This window comes from Cucumis sativus, chromosome 2, assembly GCF_000004075.3.
Source record: "Cucumis sativus cultivar 9930 chromosome 2, Cucumber_9930_V3, whole genome shotgun sequence".
NCBI lineage: Eukaryota > Viridiplantae > Streptophyta > Magnoliopsida > Cucurbitales > Cucurbitaceae > Cucumis > Cucumis sativus.
Window position 1 is genome coordinate 19,115,472 of NC_026656.2, and position 21,853 is coordinate 19,137,324.

Sequence of the window (21,853 nt, forward strand, 5' to 3'; positions counted from 1 at the left end):
ACCGTTGGATTTTCGTTTGGGATATTAACGGAAAAAAAAAAATATATATATATATATATATATATATATATTTATATATATTATATATATATAATATAATATAACATAGTATAGGGATAGAGAGAACTTTATAATCAACTACCTATAACATTTTTAAAAAAATTACAAATATAGAAAAACTTGTCAAAATTCTATCAATAATAGAAGAAGTCTTATAATCAATAACCCATATTGTAAATATTAATATATGATTGATAGATTATTCATGTCCATCAACGATAATTTTTGTTATATTTATATTTTTTTAAATATTGTTATATCTTTCATTTCTTTTTAAGTCATCAATTATAATTATCTTATAATATAATTAATTAATAAACATCAATTCCTTAATTTTAATTATTTATTAGATACGACTATATTATTACTCAAGGTTTAAAAATTTCAAATAATACAATTTCGACTAGTACTTTATGTGATTTATCCATTTAATACAAATATTTACTATTTTAATTATTTATATTATTTAACTATTTTAATAATTAAATTAAATCTAGTTAATTAACGTTTAATATAAAAATATTAAATTATTTTAAGAAAATTATTATAGATGGCACGATGTTAAATTTATTTATCAAATAAATAAAATTTTAGATTCTATCTATATAACAAAACTCTATTGAAATGTCTATTAGTATATTTGAAATTTGTTATATTGTATAAATTTTTTTTTTCATTTTGCTATTTTTTAAAATATTTCTATTTTATCATGCATGCATAAATAAATTTTTAATAATATGCTTGAAATAGTTGCAAATTTAGCAATTAAATTCAAATTAATTAAGTATATAGCACAATTTTAAAAAATTTATAAATATAGCAAAATTTGTCAAATTCTATCAATGATACAAGTTTATAACTGATAGACCATGTTGCAAATATTGGTTTATCACTGATATACCATATGAAGTCTATTAGTGATAGTTTTGCTATATTTGCAATTCTTTCTAAAATGCTGTTATATATTTAATTATTATTGTTAAAATAAATTTCTCTATATACTTCTATTAGTAGTATTAATCGACCATCGTACTTCTATAATTGATATAATCTAAAATTTTATTATAGTTTATTATACTATTAAACCTAAAATCTAAACGGCCAAATTTGAACTTAAACCTTATTGAATCCTTCATAAACAAATAAACTTGATTTTGGCTAAACTTCTCTTAATTTACTTATTTATTTTAGCACATATTTTACTCATTTATCAATAACCCTTAGGCTATAGAATTAATTCTAATTACGAGGAAGACTCAGTAATGAAGGTAGCAATCCCACCGTCACGACAACTATCTTTTTTCCTTCAGTTAAAAGCAATTTGCAACATAAGTAAAATTTTGCGGGTGAGTTTATTCTCAAATTTATATACCTTAGCCAATAACCTAATGTCAAACTTAGACCACGTAAATCTAAATTAAAACATCTTTATAAGCAATTCTCATTTACATATGTACTTTATATATTAACACTCGTGTGTGTATATGTGGACAAACACACTTCAGGTATATATATTAAAAAAGAGAAGGTAATAATATCAACAAAATTTGTAAATTATATAGAAACCAAAACAGTTGGAAATATGGAAGAAGGCAACTAACCTCTTGAGTTTTGTGTCACTCATCCTCCTCTCGAAGCAACGAAAAGGAGAAAGGGGAAAATTTGAATCCATCTCCAGCGTAGAATTTGTTCTGAAACTCCACCCAGTGGAGCCTCAAGGCGTGTAGGAATGCGCTTAGAGTTTCCATAATTAGTAGAACTCCCACAGTTGCAAAAATGAAAACAGCCATTCCTACTATTCGGATGATCAAACTATCGAACCTGCAGATATCGATTCTTCAGTTGCAATTTTTCTTTCTTTCCTTTTTTTTTGTTTCGAAATAGGGAGAAGAAAAGGTGTGGTAGAGCAGAACTAACCCCCAAGCTAAGAGTAGAACCTTGTCGTAAAATACACTCGACAACTCTGAATGCGCTAGACTGAGTGGAAGAAAAAACAAAGGTTAAATGTCAGATGGCAAGAAACATAGAAATTTGGACCTAAAAACTCCTTTGAATATTCGCAAACTACACGAATGTTTAAAGCCATTTTATAAATGGCTGGCTAATTGTCATAGAGGTAAAACGCAACACAGTGTAATTTGTACTTATCACCTCTTTAAGAAAAGATTTACGTCTACAAATCTGACATTTCTACCGTGACATGAAATAGACATTTCAAATACTAAGCTAAAACTTTGATAACTTTTTTGCTTTTAAAAATTAAAGTTTAAAAACATGAAAGTTCTCTTACGTTTTAGAAAACGAACCTAAATCTGAGAATTGTATTTGTTTTTAGAATCGAATGTAATTAAGATAAAAAAGAAATATGAGAATCGTCGTATGGAATTTAGAAGAAAAAGAACCTAAATTCAAAAGATAGAAAACTAAAAACAATATTGTTACAACTAATTAAGTAATTTTAAATTTAAGTAGTTGTAACTGGTCTGGTAAAGACCAACCAACAAAAGAAATCGACAGATTCCTATAATAATTAAAAGTTAATGCATCTAAATATAATATGTCAATTTAGGGTAAAGAATGATAAAATATTGTGTGTTTAATTACCTGAGGGCCCATAGACGAAGATAGGATGCTGTGTTCGAGACTGCACCAAGGACAAACTCTATGGTATGTATAAGTTGGTGTACAAAAACCTCACTGAAATCAAACTCTTCATGGCCATGGGAACCGTGGTGTCGTTCTATTTCGTGATTGTCATCTGTACAGTGAAGTACGGAGTAGGATTGTCCTTGGTGCCTCTAGAAAAGATGAGATCCGAAATTGGGATGAATGACAAGGAAAAGTATAATAAAATAAGAGACTTAGAAAATATAATATCACCTACTTCTTCATTTTGTTTCTTCAAAAGAAAAGGCTTGGGAAATAACATCCATGGCACGGCAGTGAGGGCAGACAGAAGTAACAGAAGCTGGTAGTGTAAAAATGTAGTTATTTAGAGTTGATTCCAGTTCAAATAATACGAAACCTTTTTTTAAGGGCATGAAACATCAAGAGAATTGCCTGAAGGAACTTCTGTCCTGGGAAAAGCTGATTTTCACCTAGATCATCAGTAGGACTCAAGAACATATATATCATTACGTGATACAGATCAGCTTGAGATCCAGAGTACCACTTTACAATGATGAGAAGTGAGAGGTAACCAAATAAGCTGTTCAAGAATATCATCTGGGGAACAAATTGGTACCTGAAACAATGAAACAAAATTTACAGTTGTAAAGAAAATGGAATCTTCACACTTGAAATAAAACGCCGGATTCTTGTATTAAGATATTATAAAGTGTGCCAATAGAGAAAAGATTTGACTGATTGATACAAATGGATCCATATTAATACAACTCACCAGATGTTAATGCTTTCTCCAAAGAATTTTGCATTGAAGTAGCTCAGTATAATTCCTAGATTCATTTGAGCTACTCCCAGTAGGATAGACATCTTCATCTTCAAAGAGTTGAGAAAAGGTAACTCACTTCGCGTGCCATGCCACTTGGGATCCACACCAAATGGATATGTATCACGAACCTTTATTAAACCAATGGAAGTAGCATCCCTGAAAAACGAGGGATGTAAGTCGTTTGCACGAAGAAAAATAGCTCAAAAGGAGTTGACTTACACTGTTTAGTACCTGCATGAAGTATCACGACAACCGTATGCAGAAGGCCCAAAAAGTTCAAATGGGACAGAAAAGAATTCATTGTAAATCAGTCCTGTGTAGATCGAAAAAAGTGCCATCATCATGATAACATAACGACCCCCAAAAGTCATTTCAACGATATCTCCAAGTTTCTGTAGTTAACAATGTCAAATAAGCTTGCATTGGGAGATAAAGGACAAGAAATCCACACTACAAGACATGGGGGTAATTACCTGGCCGGAGAATTTCTTCTCCCTTATTATAAAATATAATGTTGCCAGCAACAGGCATATTCCATGGCCCCAATCACCAAACATTACAGCAAATAGGAAAGGGAAGGTGACAATAGTGTAGACTCCAGGATTTGCTTCCTGATACTTAGCAACCCTGCAATTTAGTATTTACCTTAGGCATCTGCACAATAAATACATTTAGGGATATGAAAGAACTGAAAGAACTAAATCGATCAATGAGCACATTAAGTGATCTCCAGGACAAAAAGGATGCCTCTTTCAGCCAATTCACATGGAGAACTTAAAGCGAAATAATTGAAACATTCAGCATGGCAATATTTTCTGCACATGATTATTGCTACATTCAGCATGCCAATTCAAAGGAATGATTGGAAATGTTGCCTAATCCTTACCCTTTGTTTTTCCAAACTCTTATATAATTTTTTTGCGTCGTTAGAAAAAAAATGTATGCAGTCAGACTTCTGAAATAATAGAAAGACAACTAAACTCGAATGAAAAAACTCACCCATATGCATCCACGATTTCTTGGAACGAAGAAGTAAATTTGTTTGTGCAGAAATATGTTGGTGGCGCTTCCTTTGTATCCAAAACATGAAAGATAGCCTCGATTTGTGATTTGCTGTCGTGGGTTGCCTTCTGCATCACACTTTGAATCTGCTAGGAATCGGCCAAGTTAACTAAAAAGTATCTCAAATACATTTTGCTTGCACCTTCTACCATAATGATCTAGAAGAGCATGTTGATTCCAGAAATTATAACACAGAAAACAAACCTGAATTGTTGCAAAAACAGGGCACCATCCTTCACCTACAAGGCATTTCTTTGTAACATCAACACTGAGCATATTCAAAGTGTGGTAAACAGATTTTTCCTTCTTTACCTACAAAGTCAAAGTCAAAGTAAAAAAATTCAGTAAGAGTGCAGAAATCTACAAGCATGCAGACAGGCTACAAAAATACTTACATGAGCAAAATGAAAAGTCTAAGTCTGGGTAATGAATATTATAAAATAACACAATGTTTTTCAAAGCTCACTAAATTTCAAGGATGATTTTTGAAACAAACCAGAAGATTCCACAGCTCATATTGATGGCCAATCGTCTGCAAGAGTTGACTTCGGTGCAGTTGCCCCATATCAATGGTAATCTTCAATTCGGAGAGCTTTCTAGACACCTAAACTCATCAGAACTTACAACTATGATTAGGCGCAGCAAAAAATTAGCAATGGGATCTTAAGTTTAAAAGTCCAAAGATGTATTTGAATAAAAGTCATAATTAATAGCCAAACGTTGATGTATTTTACCAAAAAAAATTTTTTAACTAACTTCTAACTATGCACATCAATTCTTAAATGTGGCGTCGTTAGATTTGTAGTACTCTAAGCGGCTAGGTACCAAGTGTGGCCTAAGGGTAGCTCAAATTTGGACGATAACTCTAGTGCACTAATGATAGAAGCAGTTGAAATCTACACTGAGTTCGAGTTTAATGTTTCTTGTGCTATAATTGCCTCCTGCTCACTGATATTTCAACCATTAAAATATTAGCAATCTAGCCTTTTAGCTCATTTTTCAAGGATTCAGAACGTGCAGTCCCATCAGCTAGCTACCTTTGATTTTGAGAAGACTTTGTGAGTTGTTGGAATGATCCAATCCCAACAGTCAGATGTCAGGATGACATGTACACAGCGAACAAAATCTTGTGACTAGTATGTTGATGAATCCATTGCAGAAGCCCAGATGACAAGTTATTAAGTGTCAAACCTTGGTCAGCAGCTATCATGCTGCTTCCTTAGTTACCTCATGGTTAACCCATAAGTTCTACAGTAATATCCTTGGTTCCTTATTTCTAAAGAGTGATTGTTTAGTCCCCAAAGAGTTCCACAACTTAGTTTATTTTCTATAATTCATCACGTATGCTCATCTTTAGGTTTCTCGTATACTAGTCCAAGACTGACTTTCTATCAAGACTGATGAATTCTTTAAAGCCTCAATTCAATTCATTCCCCAAAATATCATATGCAGTAAATAATTAGAACAGAAATGAACATTTAAAAGCAGAATAGATAGCCGGAGACAGGGAAAGCAAGAAAACTGCAAAAAGTCCTCAAAAGCGTGTAGAATTATAGCCTCTTCACCTCAATGTTCCACAAAATACACCATCCTGCACCTTCAATTTTATACACCATTCACCACTTCAAATTCGAACTGTTAGCACTACCAACCAGACAGTGGGGGTAGAAAGAGAGAAGAAATTATGAAGGGAATAAAATACAGTAACAAACGCGGTTACCTCTGTGATCATCTGAAATTGTTTGCCCAAGTCATCAGTGAATGGGTAACGATTTGCACCAAAAGCTTCGCATATTTTCCGAATTTTTTCCTTTGCTCTTTCTCCAGAATAAAATATGACAAACACATTTTTCTCAACCTGGAATTCAGATATGAGTTTCACAAAGGCAAGGCCATAAAGAACAATTTGTGGTAACAAATTAATTCAGGAACAATGAAAAGGAAAAAAACCAATCAGGGAAAAGGCAAATGTTCTTCCAACTACGGATTTGTTGACTGTAACCCAACGTAGCAAGAGAAAACAAATAGAATTCATCCTTTTGTGAAGCTAACTTCTGTAGCTAAGGGATTCCCGTTGCTAACCTTATCTCCAGATACAGGATCAGTAACGGAACCATCAATCACAGCTTGTCTCAGATACACATTGCCCCTAGTTGAACGAAACAAAATCCTTTCAAAAGCCATTGACTTTTCCCTCGGAACTAGACCACTGATATATCCTAGTTTAACTTGTTTCGTTGGATCGGTTGTCATTTCCTACAAGACACAACAAAGTCCCAGCTACTACTCAAAAGAACACAAAAAATGTCCACATGATACCAAGACAACAAAAACATACTTGTTCCAATAGTAAGGGGGTGTCAATAGATCCTTCCCCGTTTTGCTGCACTTCCAGTTCTCTTTGATGAGCTGCAGCTGTCCTTTGAGCTAGATGAAAAAACTCACCAACCTGAAATCATAAAATAGTTATAAGCCATCTTCTGCAGGCTGCAAATCACATAAATTCAAGTAATTGCCAACAAATTGACAAAATCCAAGCAGCTTTATTGATCACAGATTATAAAACGACTTCAATGTAGAAGTAAACAACATTACTAAAGAGTAAGGACTGACAGAAGTTTAGTAACTTTTTATCAATAGAAACATTCCACACCTTCTGGAGCACTAGCTTGTATTCCAATAGCTCACTATAATTGCGTTGTAACTTTTCGTTGTTGTCCTTTATCTCTAACAACTCTACTTCAAGTTCTCCAAGTTTAACCTACCAAGGTCGATGAAAGGCTACTGGATTTAAATCGTTAGAGAGAGAGAGAGATGGAAAAAATAATAAGAAGAAAAAGAATCCAACTACCTCCAAATTATCCAGATCAAAGTCATGAGTCCCTAAAGAATATGATGATGGCGATAAACCAGCCCTTGTCATTTGCTCCCTGAAAAATCGTAGCTTCCGAGCCATTTCCCCACATCTTTTAATCTGCTTAGTAAAAATAGCAGGCAAACAAACACCATCAAACCAAGCTTACGATATTTTGTTTACAGAGACTGCACATAACTGCTGTCAATTAAATATTAACCTAAAAGAGGAAACAAGAAACGAGACCAAAAGCATGGATACACCGCACTACACTTGCTACATCAAGGTCGTCCCTACTCATTACATTGGGAAGTATAAAAGTTTTATTTCACAGTATAACTGATGAGGGAAGCAGGACGCTAATTCAGAAAACTGATGGTATTTCTGCTAAAAATTTTGAAGTTCTCTAAGCCATAGGAAAGATCTCCTCAACAGATGAACGTAATGGTACTACGTAAAATCTTAAATTAAGCTTCCTTCATCTTTATGCCACAAATACAGCTGCAACTACAATACATCAGTAAAACCCGTTATCAACTATGGGATGAAGTCTTGAGTAGCAACTAGTCTGTAGGAAACTTGTGTTATAAGGTATGACACTAACAGCACAAGTATAGGCAATTCAAGTGCCATCAAGAGGAAAGAGAAGATAGAATCAAGCAGAATTCAGAGCCACACTTATGTACACGAAAAAGTTAGGAAAGGCACAAAGAAAAATGAAAAATACTAAAATGTTATGTTCACACACTACTTGTAAGCATGCTGTCAGAGAATCTATAGAACTTATTTTAATATTCATAACCATTAGACCAAGCGTAATTCAATCATTCTAGCTAGAAATTTATCAGATTCAAGTTCAAGCCTCTCCAGAATAGTCTGCATTCTTCAATTATAAAAGCTTGCACAACCATCTAATTTCTTATATTCCAAGCAAAGGGCAGTGGCAGTGTAATGATGAAAGTTAAAACTTACTGTCCACTGGCTTACAGTTTTCATGTAATGTCTAGGAATATACATACACAAACATGATAAGACCATACGGTGTTGAGTAAGAGTAAGACAGACCACTGGGTTCCCAGTAAATAATGGAAATGTACTTTCCAAAAAATTCTATCAATGTTATATACCTCACTCGGCTCGAATACAAATTGAAAAATTGTCATGTAAGTTATTGAGCCAACCATGACTGGAAATTACTTTGGTATCAAAGTACTCAGAGTCGAATGTATCCTGAGTCTCCAGGCAATTCATTCTAGCATCCGCCATATTACCAAACCCCTAATAGGCAAGTAGTACTGTTCATTTACGGCAATTATGTGCTCGTGCTGTTATTTGTTAGTATCAGAACTTTCAATTTAGAAATAAAATCCTTAAGCAGGCTAAAAGCAAGATTCCAAGATGTAACGAAGCCATAAGCATAAATCAGAGATATAGTAATCACACCTGAGCAGCATACGTCCGTTGGAATGGGCTTTTAGATGCATTGAGCTAAAAAGGGAAAGTTAAAGATCAGATGCTACAAACAAGAACAGACAAGAAACAAGCATTAAGGCCTAATACGATGATGTGAATAAGACAAATTCTCAATGTTGTCTGGCAATGTAGAATACGCAAAATAAATCTGCCACGATTCAAGTGAATATATTTAACAAATTAGAATCCACTTAATATATTTAAATAGCTAAGGTACAGTCCAGAAATTATCATCAAAATACAAGTTCAAAATTCAAAAATCACGTACCGAAATTCAATTCAAGTAAAAAACTCAGAGCTACAATTGACATTGCGATTTCAAACAAATTAAGAAACTGAACCTAGCATGATAACCAAGAAGAACCACTAGCGAATGATGTAAGCATACGTTTTGTACGCAAAATGAAATCTACTTACGAATTCTAATTCCTAAAGTATATTCAAGAATAGTCATGAAATGGACAAAAAAATAGGATCAAAGATTTGTACAGAACTTCAGGAAGCTACATTAGCCTTAAAGAGAATTTTTATATTCAAGTAGTGAACTCAGGATCATAAGGACATTGACAATTACGAATAAAGAAACGGAACCTGACAAAATGTGATCCAAGATATGTAAATATACCTTTTGTTCAAAAAATGAAATCAACTTGCGAATGCTTAATTGATAAAGTAATCCAGGAATTCTCATCGATATATAAAAGAAAAGTATTCAGATCACGTAGAAAACTTCAGAAATCTACATTAGCGTTTACGAAAATGAAAATCAAATCACAAACTCAGAGTTACAATGATAATAACAATTAAGAACAGAGAAACGAAACCTAACATAATAGACAAGAAGTACGAAAACCAGAAGATAACATTTCCAATGCAATGTGACTCACATCGTTGAATTGAAATAGACCGAGGTCACCAAGGTAGGAAATCGTCCGTCGTGCCGATTCATTAGGAATGATCAGCTGCACCAATTGCATCGGCTCCGATCGCAGCAGATCCATGGAAAAACAGTCAATATCTTCTTCGATAATCGTAAAAACTCAATGCAGATAAAATAGCAGCCTCGAGATAAATGTCCTGCGATCAAGGTAGATCGAAAGGAAATGTTCGCGGGAGATCACGAACTGAAATTGCAGTAAAGAATCAGATAATTCGTCGTTTTGCTAGCGACCGTTGGCTCATTTCGCTCCCTTTTTCAACGGCGTTTCTTTATGCCTTATTTGTTTGGCTCGCGCCTGTAATTTGATTCCTCAACGACTAAAATTTCTGATCCTTGCGCGGTCTCTGTCCTTTCCTTAAACGCACCGGTTTAACTCCACAAGTTGCAATCGCTTAATAACAACCACATAGTAAAAATAAGAAAATAATTAAATTTTACTAAATATTTGCTAACATATACGAAAATTTGCGGACACTATGATATTCACTTATATACTTCCATCATCATTGTTGATAGATAATAATAGAAGTTTATCGATAATTACTATTGACAGAATCTAAAAGTTTGCTATAATTGATCAATATTGACAGAATCTAAAATATGCTCTAAAATATCATTAAAATAATATCTTTAATTACGACTTTAAAAATATATCATTAGCATTTTAGTTACAAAAACACCAAATAATATGATTTTATTAAAATGAATAAAGTAAGATATATTAACGTTGAAGTCAAAAGTTTAATCTCTCGCTTTAAATGTTAGATAAGGAGATATAAGGTTCGTTTGAATTTAATTATAAAAAAAATGTTTTTTAATAAACTCATTCTTGTAATTTAAACTCTTTTTCATTAAAATGGTTTAAAATATACTTAAAAATGTATTCGGAGTGACTTTTATATACTTTACTCTTTTTTGAAAGATAACAAATTAAAATTTATAAAGATTCAGTTTCACGTGAAATTTTGATAAGATTTTATTTTTCAATTTATTTTAGTAAAATAACCCTAAGTTTATAGTTTAGACCTATGACGAATCATATCGAAAATATTTAAAAGTATAACAAAATATTAGGGAGATCGTTCAGATAAGAAAGTAAACATTTTCATTTATTTCAAAACATCAATTTAGTTATGAATTAATAATCCTTAAACGGTACAGTTAATTCTAATTACGCCTACGAGGACCAATCATTAATGGAAGGTAGCTATCCCAACTTGACAACTTTCTTTTTTTACTTCATTTGAAAGCAATTTACAAATTAAGAAATCACATTGATTTATGTATATATGATTTTGTAATCAGATCACAATCTTTAGATACTTTTAGTAATTTCAGCTTTTAATTTGGATAATCCTTTATGGGCTAAATATAGCTTCTTGTCACAGAAGTAACAATCTCAAGAACGATGCCTATTTCATCCTTTCACTTCCTTTGAAAGCAAATCACGTATTAAACTAACTAACTTTTTAATTATCAAAATCTATTTTTAATAATTCTCATCTTTTATTTCATGACATTATCCTTTATACTACACCCTCATAAAGGAGAAGTGACAACAAACTAATCTTTTCTACTTAATTTCAAAGCAAACTATACATTAAAACTTAGGCCTACTAGATTGCAATAATTTTATTTAATCATCAATTTTTTTTTTATTATTATTATAAAAACTCGTAATAATTATTGAAGATCGAATAAATTTTGTATTATCTAATAAAGCAGCAAAATGAACCAAATCCTTTATAGAATGAACTTTCGATTTTGTATTTTTGAATCTATCAGCAATATCTCTAGACGTATTTTAAAAAGTTTACTATAGACCAATGGATCTGCATATTTGTATTTTTTATATATACATATTTGAACGTTAAAAATGAATATAATATAACTGTGTATCTAATAAGTTTTTAGAACTATAAGTATTTGACATATTCAACATTTATTTTAGACAAATAAATTGACGAATCCAATTGGAGACACAAAATATCTTATTTGATACCGCATTTAATTTTGTCAATTAAATTTATTCATTTTTTAAAAAATGTTGAAAATATAATGTTCTTAAGACCATTCAGTACACACAAAATTGAATGCTTCGGAATTTATTAAACACTTTTCAAGATGAACTTAACTTGATAATAACTGACATGACTTTGAGTTATGAGGTTGAAAGTTTGATCACATCCCATAATTATATCTTTATATCCTTATAAGAAAGTTTGGAGAACAAAATTTATAATTTCATACCATTTTTAGAACTCTTCAAATCTTATTCTCAATTAATTATATGTATGGTATGGTATGGTACGTATAATAATCCTTACTCTTCTACAAACAGCTACACCTTTCTATGCTTCATTTGAAAGCTAACCAAAAAAAAAAAGCTTTAGGAAAGCTACATAAAACCATGAAACATTAAATAGACATCAAAATCATATGGTTGCAAGGTCACAATCCTCCACAAACTAGCAGTTTCTTGTAGAATATGTTACCATTTAATATTGGGCGTAACTAACTTTAGAGTTAGAGTTTGGTGAATATATTTAAATGCAAGATTACAAATATGAGCGACATTGCTTGGTCGTAGGGTGCTACCAACTAATAATCGAGGTTGCTGCAAACAAAAGAATGATATACGTAAAATAATCAGCATGTGATGCATGAAAATCAAGGACCACGGGTTTTGGACATACATGCGACGTCGTTCTGAGGGTGAGATATATTCTTAACCAAATTTATTGAGATTAATTATTTTCATTGATGTCACACATTAGAAAAAGAAAACTTTGTTAGATCCCTATGTTTAACAATGATACTATTTTTTCATTCACTAGATTTTAAGTATTTTATTAAATAATAATATTAGTAAAATTTGAAATACGTCTCGGCTTTTTCAAATATTATGAATTTCTATTCCATGTGTGTAAGTTGTATTTTTCCTTAACGTCTCTTTAATATATCTTATATTTATGTAAAATTTAATTGTGTCTATTAATGTACTTACAAATACCGATAGAAGTATATATTAATATTATTGTAGATAGGTTAAATTACAAGTTTAATAACCTATTCCTTTCTGATAAATCTTTAAACTTGAAAATGCATTTAGATTTATAATTTATATATATTGTCTAATAGGGCTGTAAAGCTTAAAAGTGTCTAAATAAAATCTTGTGCCTATTAAATTGTGTTTACTACATTCATTTTTCTTTTAAATGTCTAACAAATCTGGGATTTTCTTAATGCTTGAACCACAGTTCTAAAAACTTATTCCATACAAAATTAAATGTTACTTTCGTTACTAAATTTATAATTCAATCTTAAACTTACTAAAAAATGATTAAACACAACGTAATTTTAATTCATCTATCCAACTAAAGCAAAACTTTTCATATTACTTTATGAACATCAAAATTAGCATAAGAACTTACCAGTTCAACCTCTCTAACTCCCTAAACATCCCTAACCCGCGATATAGCTCAATAGGGTAAATAATGTGTATACTCAACTCAGGACAAAATTGAGCAAATGCTTGAATCTCTCAACTTCTTATATGATTATGCTAAGAAAAAAAAAAAGAGTACCACTCTCGTATGTTCTACACTACACTCACATCTCTATTTATTCTCTTCAATTGCAAAAGAAAAAATAAAAATAGCATTTTAAAAAATTGATCACACGACAACTTGTGATTGAGCATTTGGATAAGATTTACAAAGATGAATGTGATTCGAGATGCCGTATTATTTTTCAATGTAAGAAAAAATGACAGAATGTCAAGACCCAACTTGAAGTTAGTAGAATAGATTATTATAATTCATTTCATGTTTAGAATTTAGAATTACAAATATAATAGTGATGTTCGTAACTATTTATAATCTACCATATTAAGTATAATAAATATTATTTCAAACTTTTCTGATGCTCTCCACTTTTTATCTGTCATTGTTTGTTATAGTGTTGGTTATTTTCTAACCTAACTAAAATTAATCAACACCCAATACTATTATATAGAATTTACAAATTATATATTATAACCACACATTGTTATAATAAACTTAGCAATCTCAAGCAACACTTAATAAAAAAAATGTTGCTTTTATTGAGTTGGGAAAAAAAATAGGAGCATTAAATAAAAAGGGGAAATGTGAAAGAGAGTGGGGTATTTTCCTAAATCTAAAATTCTAGGCATTAGGAGACAAGAAGTAGCATTTATGGTGGGGGGGGAAGAAGGAAGTAGAATAGGTAAAGAGATTGACAGACAGACAGACAGACACATACACAAAACACAAAAGAGAAAGAGAGAAAGATAGGAATCAATAATCAATTGGTGCAGGCAGATGATCAGTGATAGGGCAAATAATAAACAATAATGAAAGAGTTTCACCAAATCAAGCATAAAAGTGATGAAGAATGTACTGTTTCCGAACACCCCCAATATTGGCCTCATTGGGCAATAGGCATTACCATTTTTTCAAAAAAAATGGCCGCCCCATGCCATGCAAATTGGCAGTGCATGCGGTAAATTTGGACCACCCTTCCATTTTGTAGTACTCTCCGGCTGCGTAATATATAATATAGAGATCAGCCAAACATAGCAAAAGAGATATAATTAAGCTCTTCAGCTCGGGCAGCTGGCTGGCTCTTTTGCATGCGCATGAGGTCTCCCCATCCCCTATACACACACACTATATATATATAAATGCTATTAAACTTAACCAACAAAAAAAAATACTCTTCTCTCTCTCCCTCTCTCACAAATCCCTAAAACCCCTACTACATCCTTTGAATCTCGATTCATCATTTAAGAAAATTATTCAATGTTGATTTGTTACTATTGTTATACATGTAGTTAAGAGAGATTTAATAATATTGTCAGGACCAATAATAATAATAGACGACTCTCCACTTATCTCTATATTACTTAATTACGTTGGAAATTGTGTATGCATATGAGAACTTTGAAGGTCGGAAAATATCTTCGTGGTAGTAGTAAATATGTTTGGAAATTAGACATAACCTCCCAATATTAGTTTTATATACAATGGAAAGGGTGGATAGAAGAGAAATGTGGCAGATGTGTAAATAGAGAAGAGAACATAATGTACGTCCTCCCCTAATCCAAAGGAAACTATTGATTGTTCCTTTCAATTCTCAAAAGACTCCAAATGACATAGTCACCATCTATCACAGGAAACGAGAGAGGAGGTGCTTTTGTAACGTTGATGAATCCCATTCCGGAGAGCAAGGTTGATGTGAACGTGGTAAAAAGGAAAGAATCCAAATTCAGGAAGCAACCATAGCTTTAGAATTTTTTCTCTTAACAAAGAAGAACTAGAGGACAGAGGAGTTGGATCCAATACATTGAGTTATCATAAATAAGTTGACACAAACATAGCACCATCGATAGATTTAGTATAGACTCAAGAGCCGCACCTTTTATTTTATACTCTTAATATCATTATCACTATCATTGTCATTATCATTAATTTACTCAATGATAAAAATATTGCACTACACTTAAGTTCAAGCTTAAATTTTACATTTTTTTTTCAAATTATTCTTATTGAAATTTAATACCCCCATCAACCAAATTGATAGATCTGCCACTCCATACCATCATTGCCATTAAAAAAGAGTATAAAGTTATATATATGTGTGTATGATATGAGCTAGCTAGAGATATGGTACTCATATAAAGATGTTATCTTGATCCACTTATATTTTTGCAACCTTCTTTTTCATTTTCTTTAGCTAATACGATAGAGTGATATATATTTATCGGTCTCAAATTGGCTAGAAGAGTAGTAGTGTGGATGCTTGATGATGTTCCTGAAATAAATTTAAAGTTGTGCAAGGATAGATTGTAAAATGATCGAAGCAATCGAGGGTAAAAAATAGCTAACTATATTGTAGCAATTCTTTTCAAGAATTGTTTAACTAAAAAGTATAAGGCCACTCATCCATATAATTTTTGCTTTTAACTATACATCAAAGTTGAAGTCAAATTAAATTACTGATTAGCAAAGCATATTTAAACATTAATAAAAGATTGTCATGTCAATCTCTAATGAGTAAACTCGTTTTTTATAAAGATCAAATATTTTTCAATGGCCTTACTTCTAATAATTGAATGGACCAAACAAATATGGTGCGGTCTTAGACCAATCAAAGGCAATTTTATAAGGTTGAATGCTAGATAGGTTATTTTTACTATACATATTTTAAGAATCAATGAGAATTAATGAGGCATATATCTCGGTGACCACTCCCAATAATTTCTCTTAATAACAGAAAAACTTCTCAATCGTAGACCGATTGGAAGTAGTCTTTTTGGGGCCGAAAGCTACCAATAGAGCTTTTATTTATATATATATATTTTTAAGAATTTATAATATTATTGTTGATTTTTCATAAACACCTTGAAATAATTTCTTGAAACAAAAAATTGATACGAGGGTTAGAAGAAAATTGTGATCTAGTGTACGGTGGTAGCTCTTATATGAGTTGGAAACCTAAATATTATCACAATTGAATTAACTTTTCAAGTGTTTACAGGTATTTAAACAACTCATTCCAAATCACCACCCTATACTTTTTCATAAATTTCTATCTTTGCTTTAAGGTTAATTATTGAAAGATATACTGGATATTATTGACATCTTTTTCAAAGAATATGTTCATTTTAAAATAAAATTAAAAAAAGGGACCAATTTTAGGGATTATTTTCCTTTTTTTGGTAATTATATATCAAATATTAGAAAATTGGAACATGGGCATTTTGATGTCAATAAAAGAAACTGTTGTATTCAAAGTTTTGACTAGAAGATTGAATTAATTGGGTGATGGTGATGATACAGAGACAATATATAATAATTCACCCTAATTGAATTTTGGAGTGAAGGATGGCAATTTTGGATCCTCCTGAATTATATAAATGTCTTCAGAAAACAGCTAGGAATAAGTTATTTGAATCATAACTCATGCCATGTCTCAACCTTTAATAATTGTACATATAAATCAATATGTTCAATTTTTTGAAATATTAAATGCTTTTTCTAATAATTATTTTATTTTCCCTTATTTCTCAAAAGAATAATTTTTTCACAGTTAAATTACGCCATCTCTTGATTTTTCAAATACTCAACATTATTTTCTAAAAATATAGAAAATAATTTTTTTTTTTTGTTACTTTTAAACGTAAAATAATTGTTGATTCCATTTTTTAAAAAAATAATTATTGTCTTAGTTATATGTTTATAATGAGCTTGCCAATACATTTTGTTGTTGTAAAATTACCTACCCTATCTCATTAGGTCATTCATGATAAAATTCTTCGGGATGCTAAAGTGTTAGTTTCATAAATAGCCATAATAACGATGTATATTTTGGGGAGGAATTGACATTTTAGCTTTGCACTCTAATTCTCTTAAAATAAATACATTGTGAATTTTCAATTCTCAATTCATCGAATTAAATAGTAAAAATAGTGCCTATATGATGTTATTTTTTCCTCTCTTTTTTTTCATTAGAAGGTGTAATTTTGGTCTCTTTATTAGTGAAAAATTAAAACAGTCAGTTGATGATTTGCACTTCAATGTAATTGAGAAAATTGAAATTTTGAAAAAAATGACACTACATATCAAATTATTATATATGGGTTAAATTACCATTTTAGTTTCATATTAAAAGAAACCGCCATAATTTTTTTTGATTTAGTTAAATTGAACATATTCCGTCCTAAACTTTCAAACCTGTGTTTATTACATTCGTAAATTTTTTAAACACTATATTGGAGTTTTAAAATAAGTTTGTGAGGTATTTGACACAAATTTTAAAAATAATATCATTTAATTACCTTTAAAAATTGAAGGATCCAATGAACACAACTCTTCTTAAACTTTAATTTAACATAATATATTTACGATACTTAATACAATACTATCGTGAATTTTCATGTTTAGTTTTCTTTGGCTGTATTTTATATATGTTTATGTTTTAATCCTAAAACTTTAAATGAAAATGATTTAAGTCCTTAATTATTCTTTCCTTTTGATGGGTAAAAAAATTATTTCCTCTAAAATATTAAACAATAATTTATTATATATTTTAACATAAATTATTTATATTTATTTTGTTGATGATCTGTTTAACTTAATAATAATTATTATTATCATAATAAAATGTTTAATCTCTATCATTACAATAATTGAGCCAATAACGATCCAAAATGTAAAGTTCGAAGAAAGCTCTAAACTTATAGTTACATGTTTAATATATTTAGGTTTCATAATGTAGATTTTTTATGAAGACAAGTAGCATAATATGGAAAAGGACAAACAACGTTTATATAAATATTTTAGAATTTAAAAGAGAGAGTATTTAACATTAATGTAGCAAAAACCAAATTAAAATGTAGGAAAAAAGTAAAATAAGATTGAAACTATATATATATATATATATTTGGGCTAAAGACAAATCCAAGTGGGATTGTAAATGAATTTAGACGTCCCCCACCACATGCCCATTTCCACTAGAACTAGGAAGAGAATCCAATTTCAAATCTTGATAATAGGAAGAGAGAGATAATAGGAATACAGCCCTAGAGAGATAGATTTTCTTTATATATATAGATGAGTTTATAAAGTTAGAGATTTAATAAGATTATAAATATATATATTTTTTAATATAGGTCTAAAAGAATACAAATGTAACATCAAATGGAGGGAAGTGATGGATTAGGTATATTCAAGGGGGGTTTTATTAATGCATTTAATTTGGGGTAGAGAGAGTCCATTTCATTTGAAAGAGACGGCACATTCACATACCAAATAATTCCTCACTCCTCCTTCCTTAACACCCTTCCCATCCCTAAAAATATATTTTTTTTAATAAAAAAAATAACGTTCCTTCATTGTCACGTTAGGTTTCTAAAACAAACATAATTTAATTGACATATGACCATATACATAAGATCATAAGAGATTTGATCATTCTTCTCCTCTTCTTCGTAATATGGTCAAATTTAAGAAGAAGAAAAATCTCTTCCACTTTTTCTCCCTTATTCAATTAGATTACGTGGTCTTCTAAATATTTGTGTTCATGAAAATACTCTTGAAATTTGTTAAATATTTCAAAACTTTTTACAAAAGTTGCAATATTACTTCTAACATTTCGTAATGTTACAAAATTATTTTTTCTTACGATAAATAGTAATTAGAGTTCTAAGACGAAAATTAATATTATTTTAGTTGTTTTACAGCATAAGCATTGGAGGATTTCTCTTATTTGTAGAGTATATGCATAAACCTTTTTAAAAAAAAAGTAAAACCTGAACTACCAAACTATAGCTAGGTTGACATTTCAAGTTTTATTTTGCAATAATACCCACACTCACTCAAATTATTATATTTTATTTGTATATACAATGTTATTCCTTTATGAATTATTTAGTACAAACTTTCACCTTATGTATCTTCCGTTGATGTGCTGATGTATATGTAACCTTTCATACACTTAATTTTAAAATTTGAAAGTGTGGAATGTGAAACTTTTAAATACATCATCGAAATTGATTTGAAAAATTCACAATCAATCTGTGATAGACTATGATAGACTATTATATATGTCTATCGTCATATTGTAATATTTGAAGGTTTATATTTCGTGAAATGAACTTATTTTTAATCATAGAAATATGAAGGGCCGATGGATATTGGCTGAGATATTTATTTTTAACCTTTTTTTCTTTTTTTTTTTATTTATTTTAGAATTATTATTCGGCATTATTGCAACTCACATGCAAAGTTATAAATATGAACCACAGGCAACACTCATGAATGACGTGGTAATGTATACTTTTTTTAGGAAATGGTTTTTTTTAGAAAAATATATAGGTCAAATAAATTGTAAATTGAAAATAAATAAAAAGAAATCATAAAAAGCTCTTTTTCGAAATGCTCCCATATATGTACATAGCTGCATAGTTTTCGAAAACAAACTTTTTTTTCAATTTTAAATTTGATCAAGTTTTCAAAAATATAGCAAGAGAAAAAAAAAAAAAGAAAAGGAATCTTATTTTAGAAAACTTAAATTATTATCATCAAACAAAAGTGTGGTTGCAAAAAGTTTATTGCATATATATGTGTATTTATATTCCTTTTGTCATCTTTTAAGTCATTTCATATATAATCTATCATTATTACGTAAATTCATTCTAATTCTAATAGGATGAAAACAACCCAAACATGTTTAATAATGGTGCTACCAATTTAGGTGAAGTTTTCTTAGGTTAAGTATATAGGGTGATGAATTGGAGATTGTCACTTTCTTTCATGTCTATCGAGGTCAAATTTGGTTGATGCACGGTGTTGCAAGAAAAGTTTTGAAGAATATATCTTGTATCTTCTACTACGTTTTCTCCTTATTATGAGTGGTTTATTTTATCTATGTCACGTGATTTTCTCGTATAGTTGTTTGCTTGTATTGTTTCTTTTAAGAGTATAAGAAATAAGTAGAATATTTTTTAAAAAATAAGATTGATCTATATTTATATTTATCAAAACGGCTAGTTGTCTTAACAAATAAATCTACTAATGGACCAAGAAAACGAATTACACCAACTCATGATTGATTTGAAATTATTAAGCGTATATATGTTAGAGGATTAAGAAAATGGCAAACAAATCAATAATTAAACGTAAGAACCAAAAACTAAGTTTGAAGTTTTTGTTCGTAACCATATAATGAGAGTGGGAATCGAATTTTGAATTTAAAGTGATCGATATAGCACATGCCTTATGTGTTAACTGTAAAGTTGGAGGCCGAATACGTTTGACAATTTATTGAATTCTCAAATTTATTGTTTTCTTTTTTATAATTCCATATGTCCATATAAAAATAATTCAGACAAGCATAAGAGAATTATTAGCCAATATTTAAAGTGTAGCTGTATATTTATATATATTGATCAAATAATGAATATAACACATTTATAAATTATTATTTTTCTCCCTTTAAAAAGGATTGCTGCAATTATATTTTCTTGAAAATTGTAATGAGTACTGGTTGTCTTTGATTTTAAAGACATGACTTCCTTTTTACAATGATATATCCTATGTTTATTATTTTAATTTCTTTTATTTAACCATAATTTTAAATTTTAGTAAAAAGTTCTTCTTCTTCTTTTTAATAGCTTTGTTTTATACATTATTCTAAGAGAAATGGTTCAATCAAGATTGAGATGGAAACAGTTAAAAAGAAACTGGAACTGACAAATCTAACAGTACATACTTTGTATATTTTCATATTTAAAATAGACCCATTTCTTGGACTACATATATATCATAAAAAACACACACAAACAAACACATTTTTTTAAAAAAAAGCCTAACACATGATAAATTGTATATGACAATTGGATTGGTTGTACAAAATAAGTGTATATATATATATATACCATGTGACAAATTAGATTATAGGCCTTACGATTAGATGGTTATATAAAATGAACATAGGTTATGATAGCTTCAAAATATTTTGTATATATCCATCTAAATATAATAGAGTTGTTTTTTTTTTCTAATTATTACTTTTTTTTTCTTTTTTGCTTTTTAATAAACAAGGTTTCATTTTCTGTTTTCAATCTTTGAGTGGTTCTTCATTAAGCTTGCATGCAACGTTTTTTTTTTTCTTGTTTTTTGCCTATTTAACTTGGGAGCAAAGATCTTGACACACATGAGGGATTTCGCAATTTCCATTGAATATTTGATTAGTTTTTTCATGTGATTATATGAATTTTGTTAACTATTTTTTAAAATATTCTAAAGCAAAATGGATGATCGAACTACAAACGTGCTTCGAGACATTTTAACTAAATTAGCACGTCTCAACACCTTCATCACACACTAGACCAAAAGAAATTTATTTATAACGGAGAAAAGAATACACAAGTGAACTAAAAGAAAGTCGATAGTGGAAAAGAACGAAACAATACATATGAGATCAAATA

General features: G+C 30.1%; 1 protein-coding gene across 3 annotated transcripts; it reads right to left on the reverse strand.

Annotated features, from left to right (window-relative positions):
* Window positions 1-1,389: 1,389 nt before the first annotated feature.
* On the reverse strand, window positions 1,390-10,202 carry LOC101209817 (V-type proton ATPase subunit a2). Of its 3 annotated transcripts, none has more exons than XM_004152618.3 (18): window positions 9,788-10,202; window positions 8,871-8,915; window positions 7,425-7,547; window positions 7,227-7,334; window positions 6,912-7,022; window positions 6,656-6,829; window positions 6,294-6,431; window positions 5,070-5,177; window positions 4,778-4,885; window positions 4,511-4,659; window positions 3,985-4,138; window positions 3,743-3,903; window positions 3,461-3,667; window positions 3,121-3,304; window positions 2,945-3,028; window positions 2,665-2,858; window positions 1,978-2,037; window positions 1,390-1,881 (listed from the first exon to the last, which is right to left on the reverse strand). In XM_004152618.3, exons 1-18 carry the CDS (start codon window positions 9,899-9,901, stop codon window positions 1,677-1,679), a joined length of 2,427 nt encoding a protein of 808 aa, XP_004152666.1. In that variant the 5' UTR covers window positions 9,902-10,202; the 3' UTR covers window positions 1,390-1,676. The 3 variants fall into 3 exon arrangements, with proteins under 3 accessions (XP_004152666.1, XP_031736421.1, XP_031736422.1); XM_031880561.1 differs by having other exon boundaries at window positions 8,871-8,943; window positions 9,788-9,875; XM_031880562.1 differs by lacking the exons at window positions 8,871-8,915; window positions 9,788-10,202 and adding an exon at window positions 7,648-8,193.
* Between the last annotated feature and the right edge of the window lie 11,651 nt (window positions 10,203-21,853).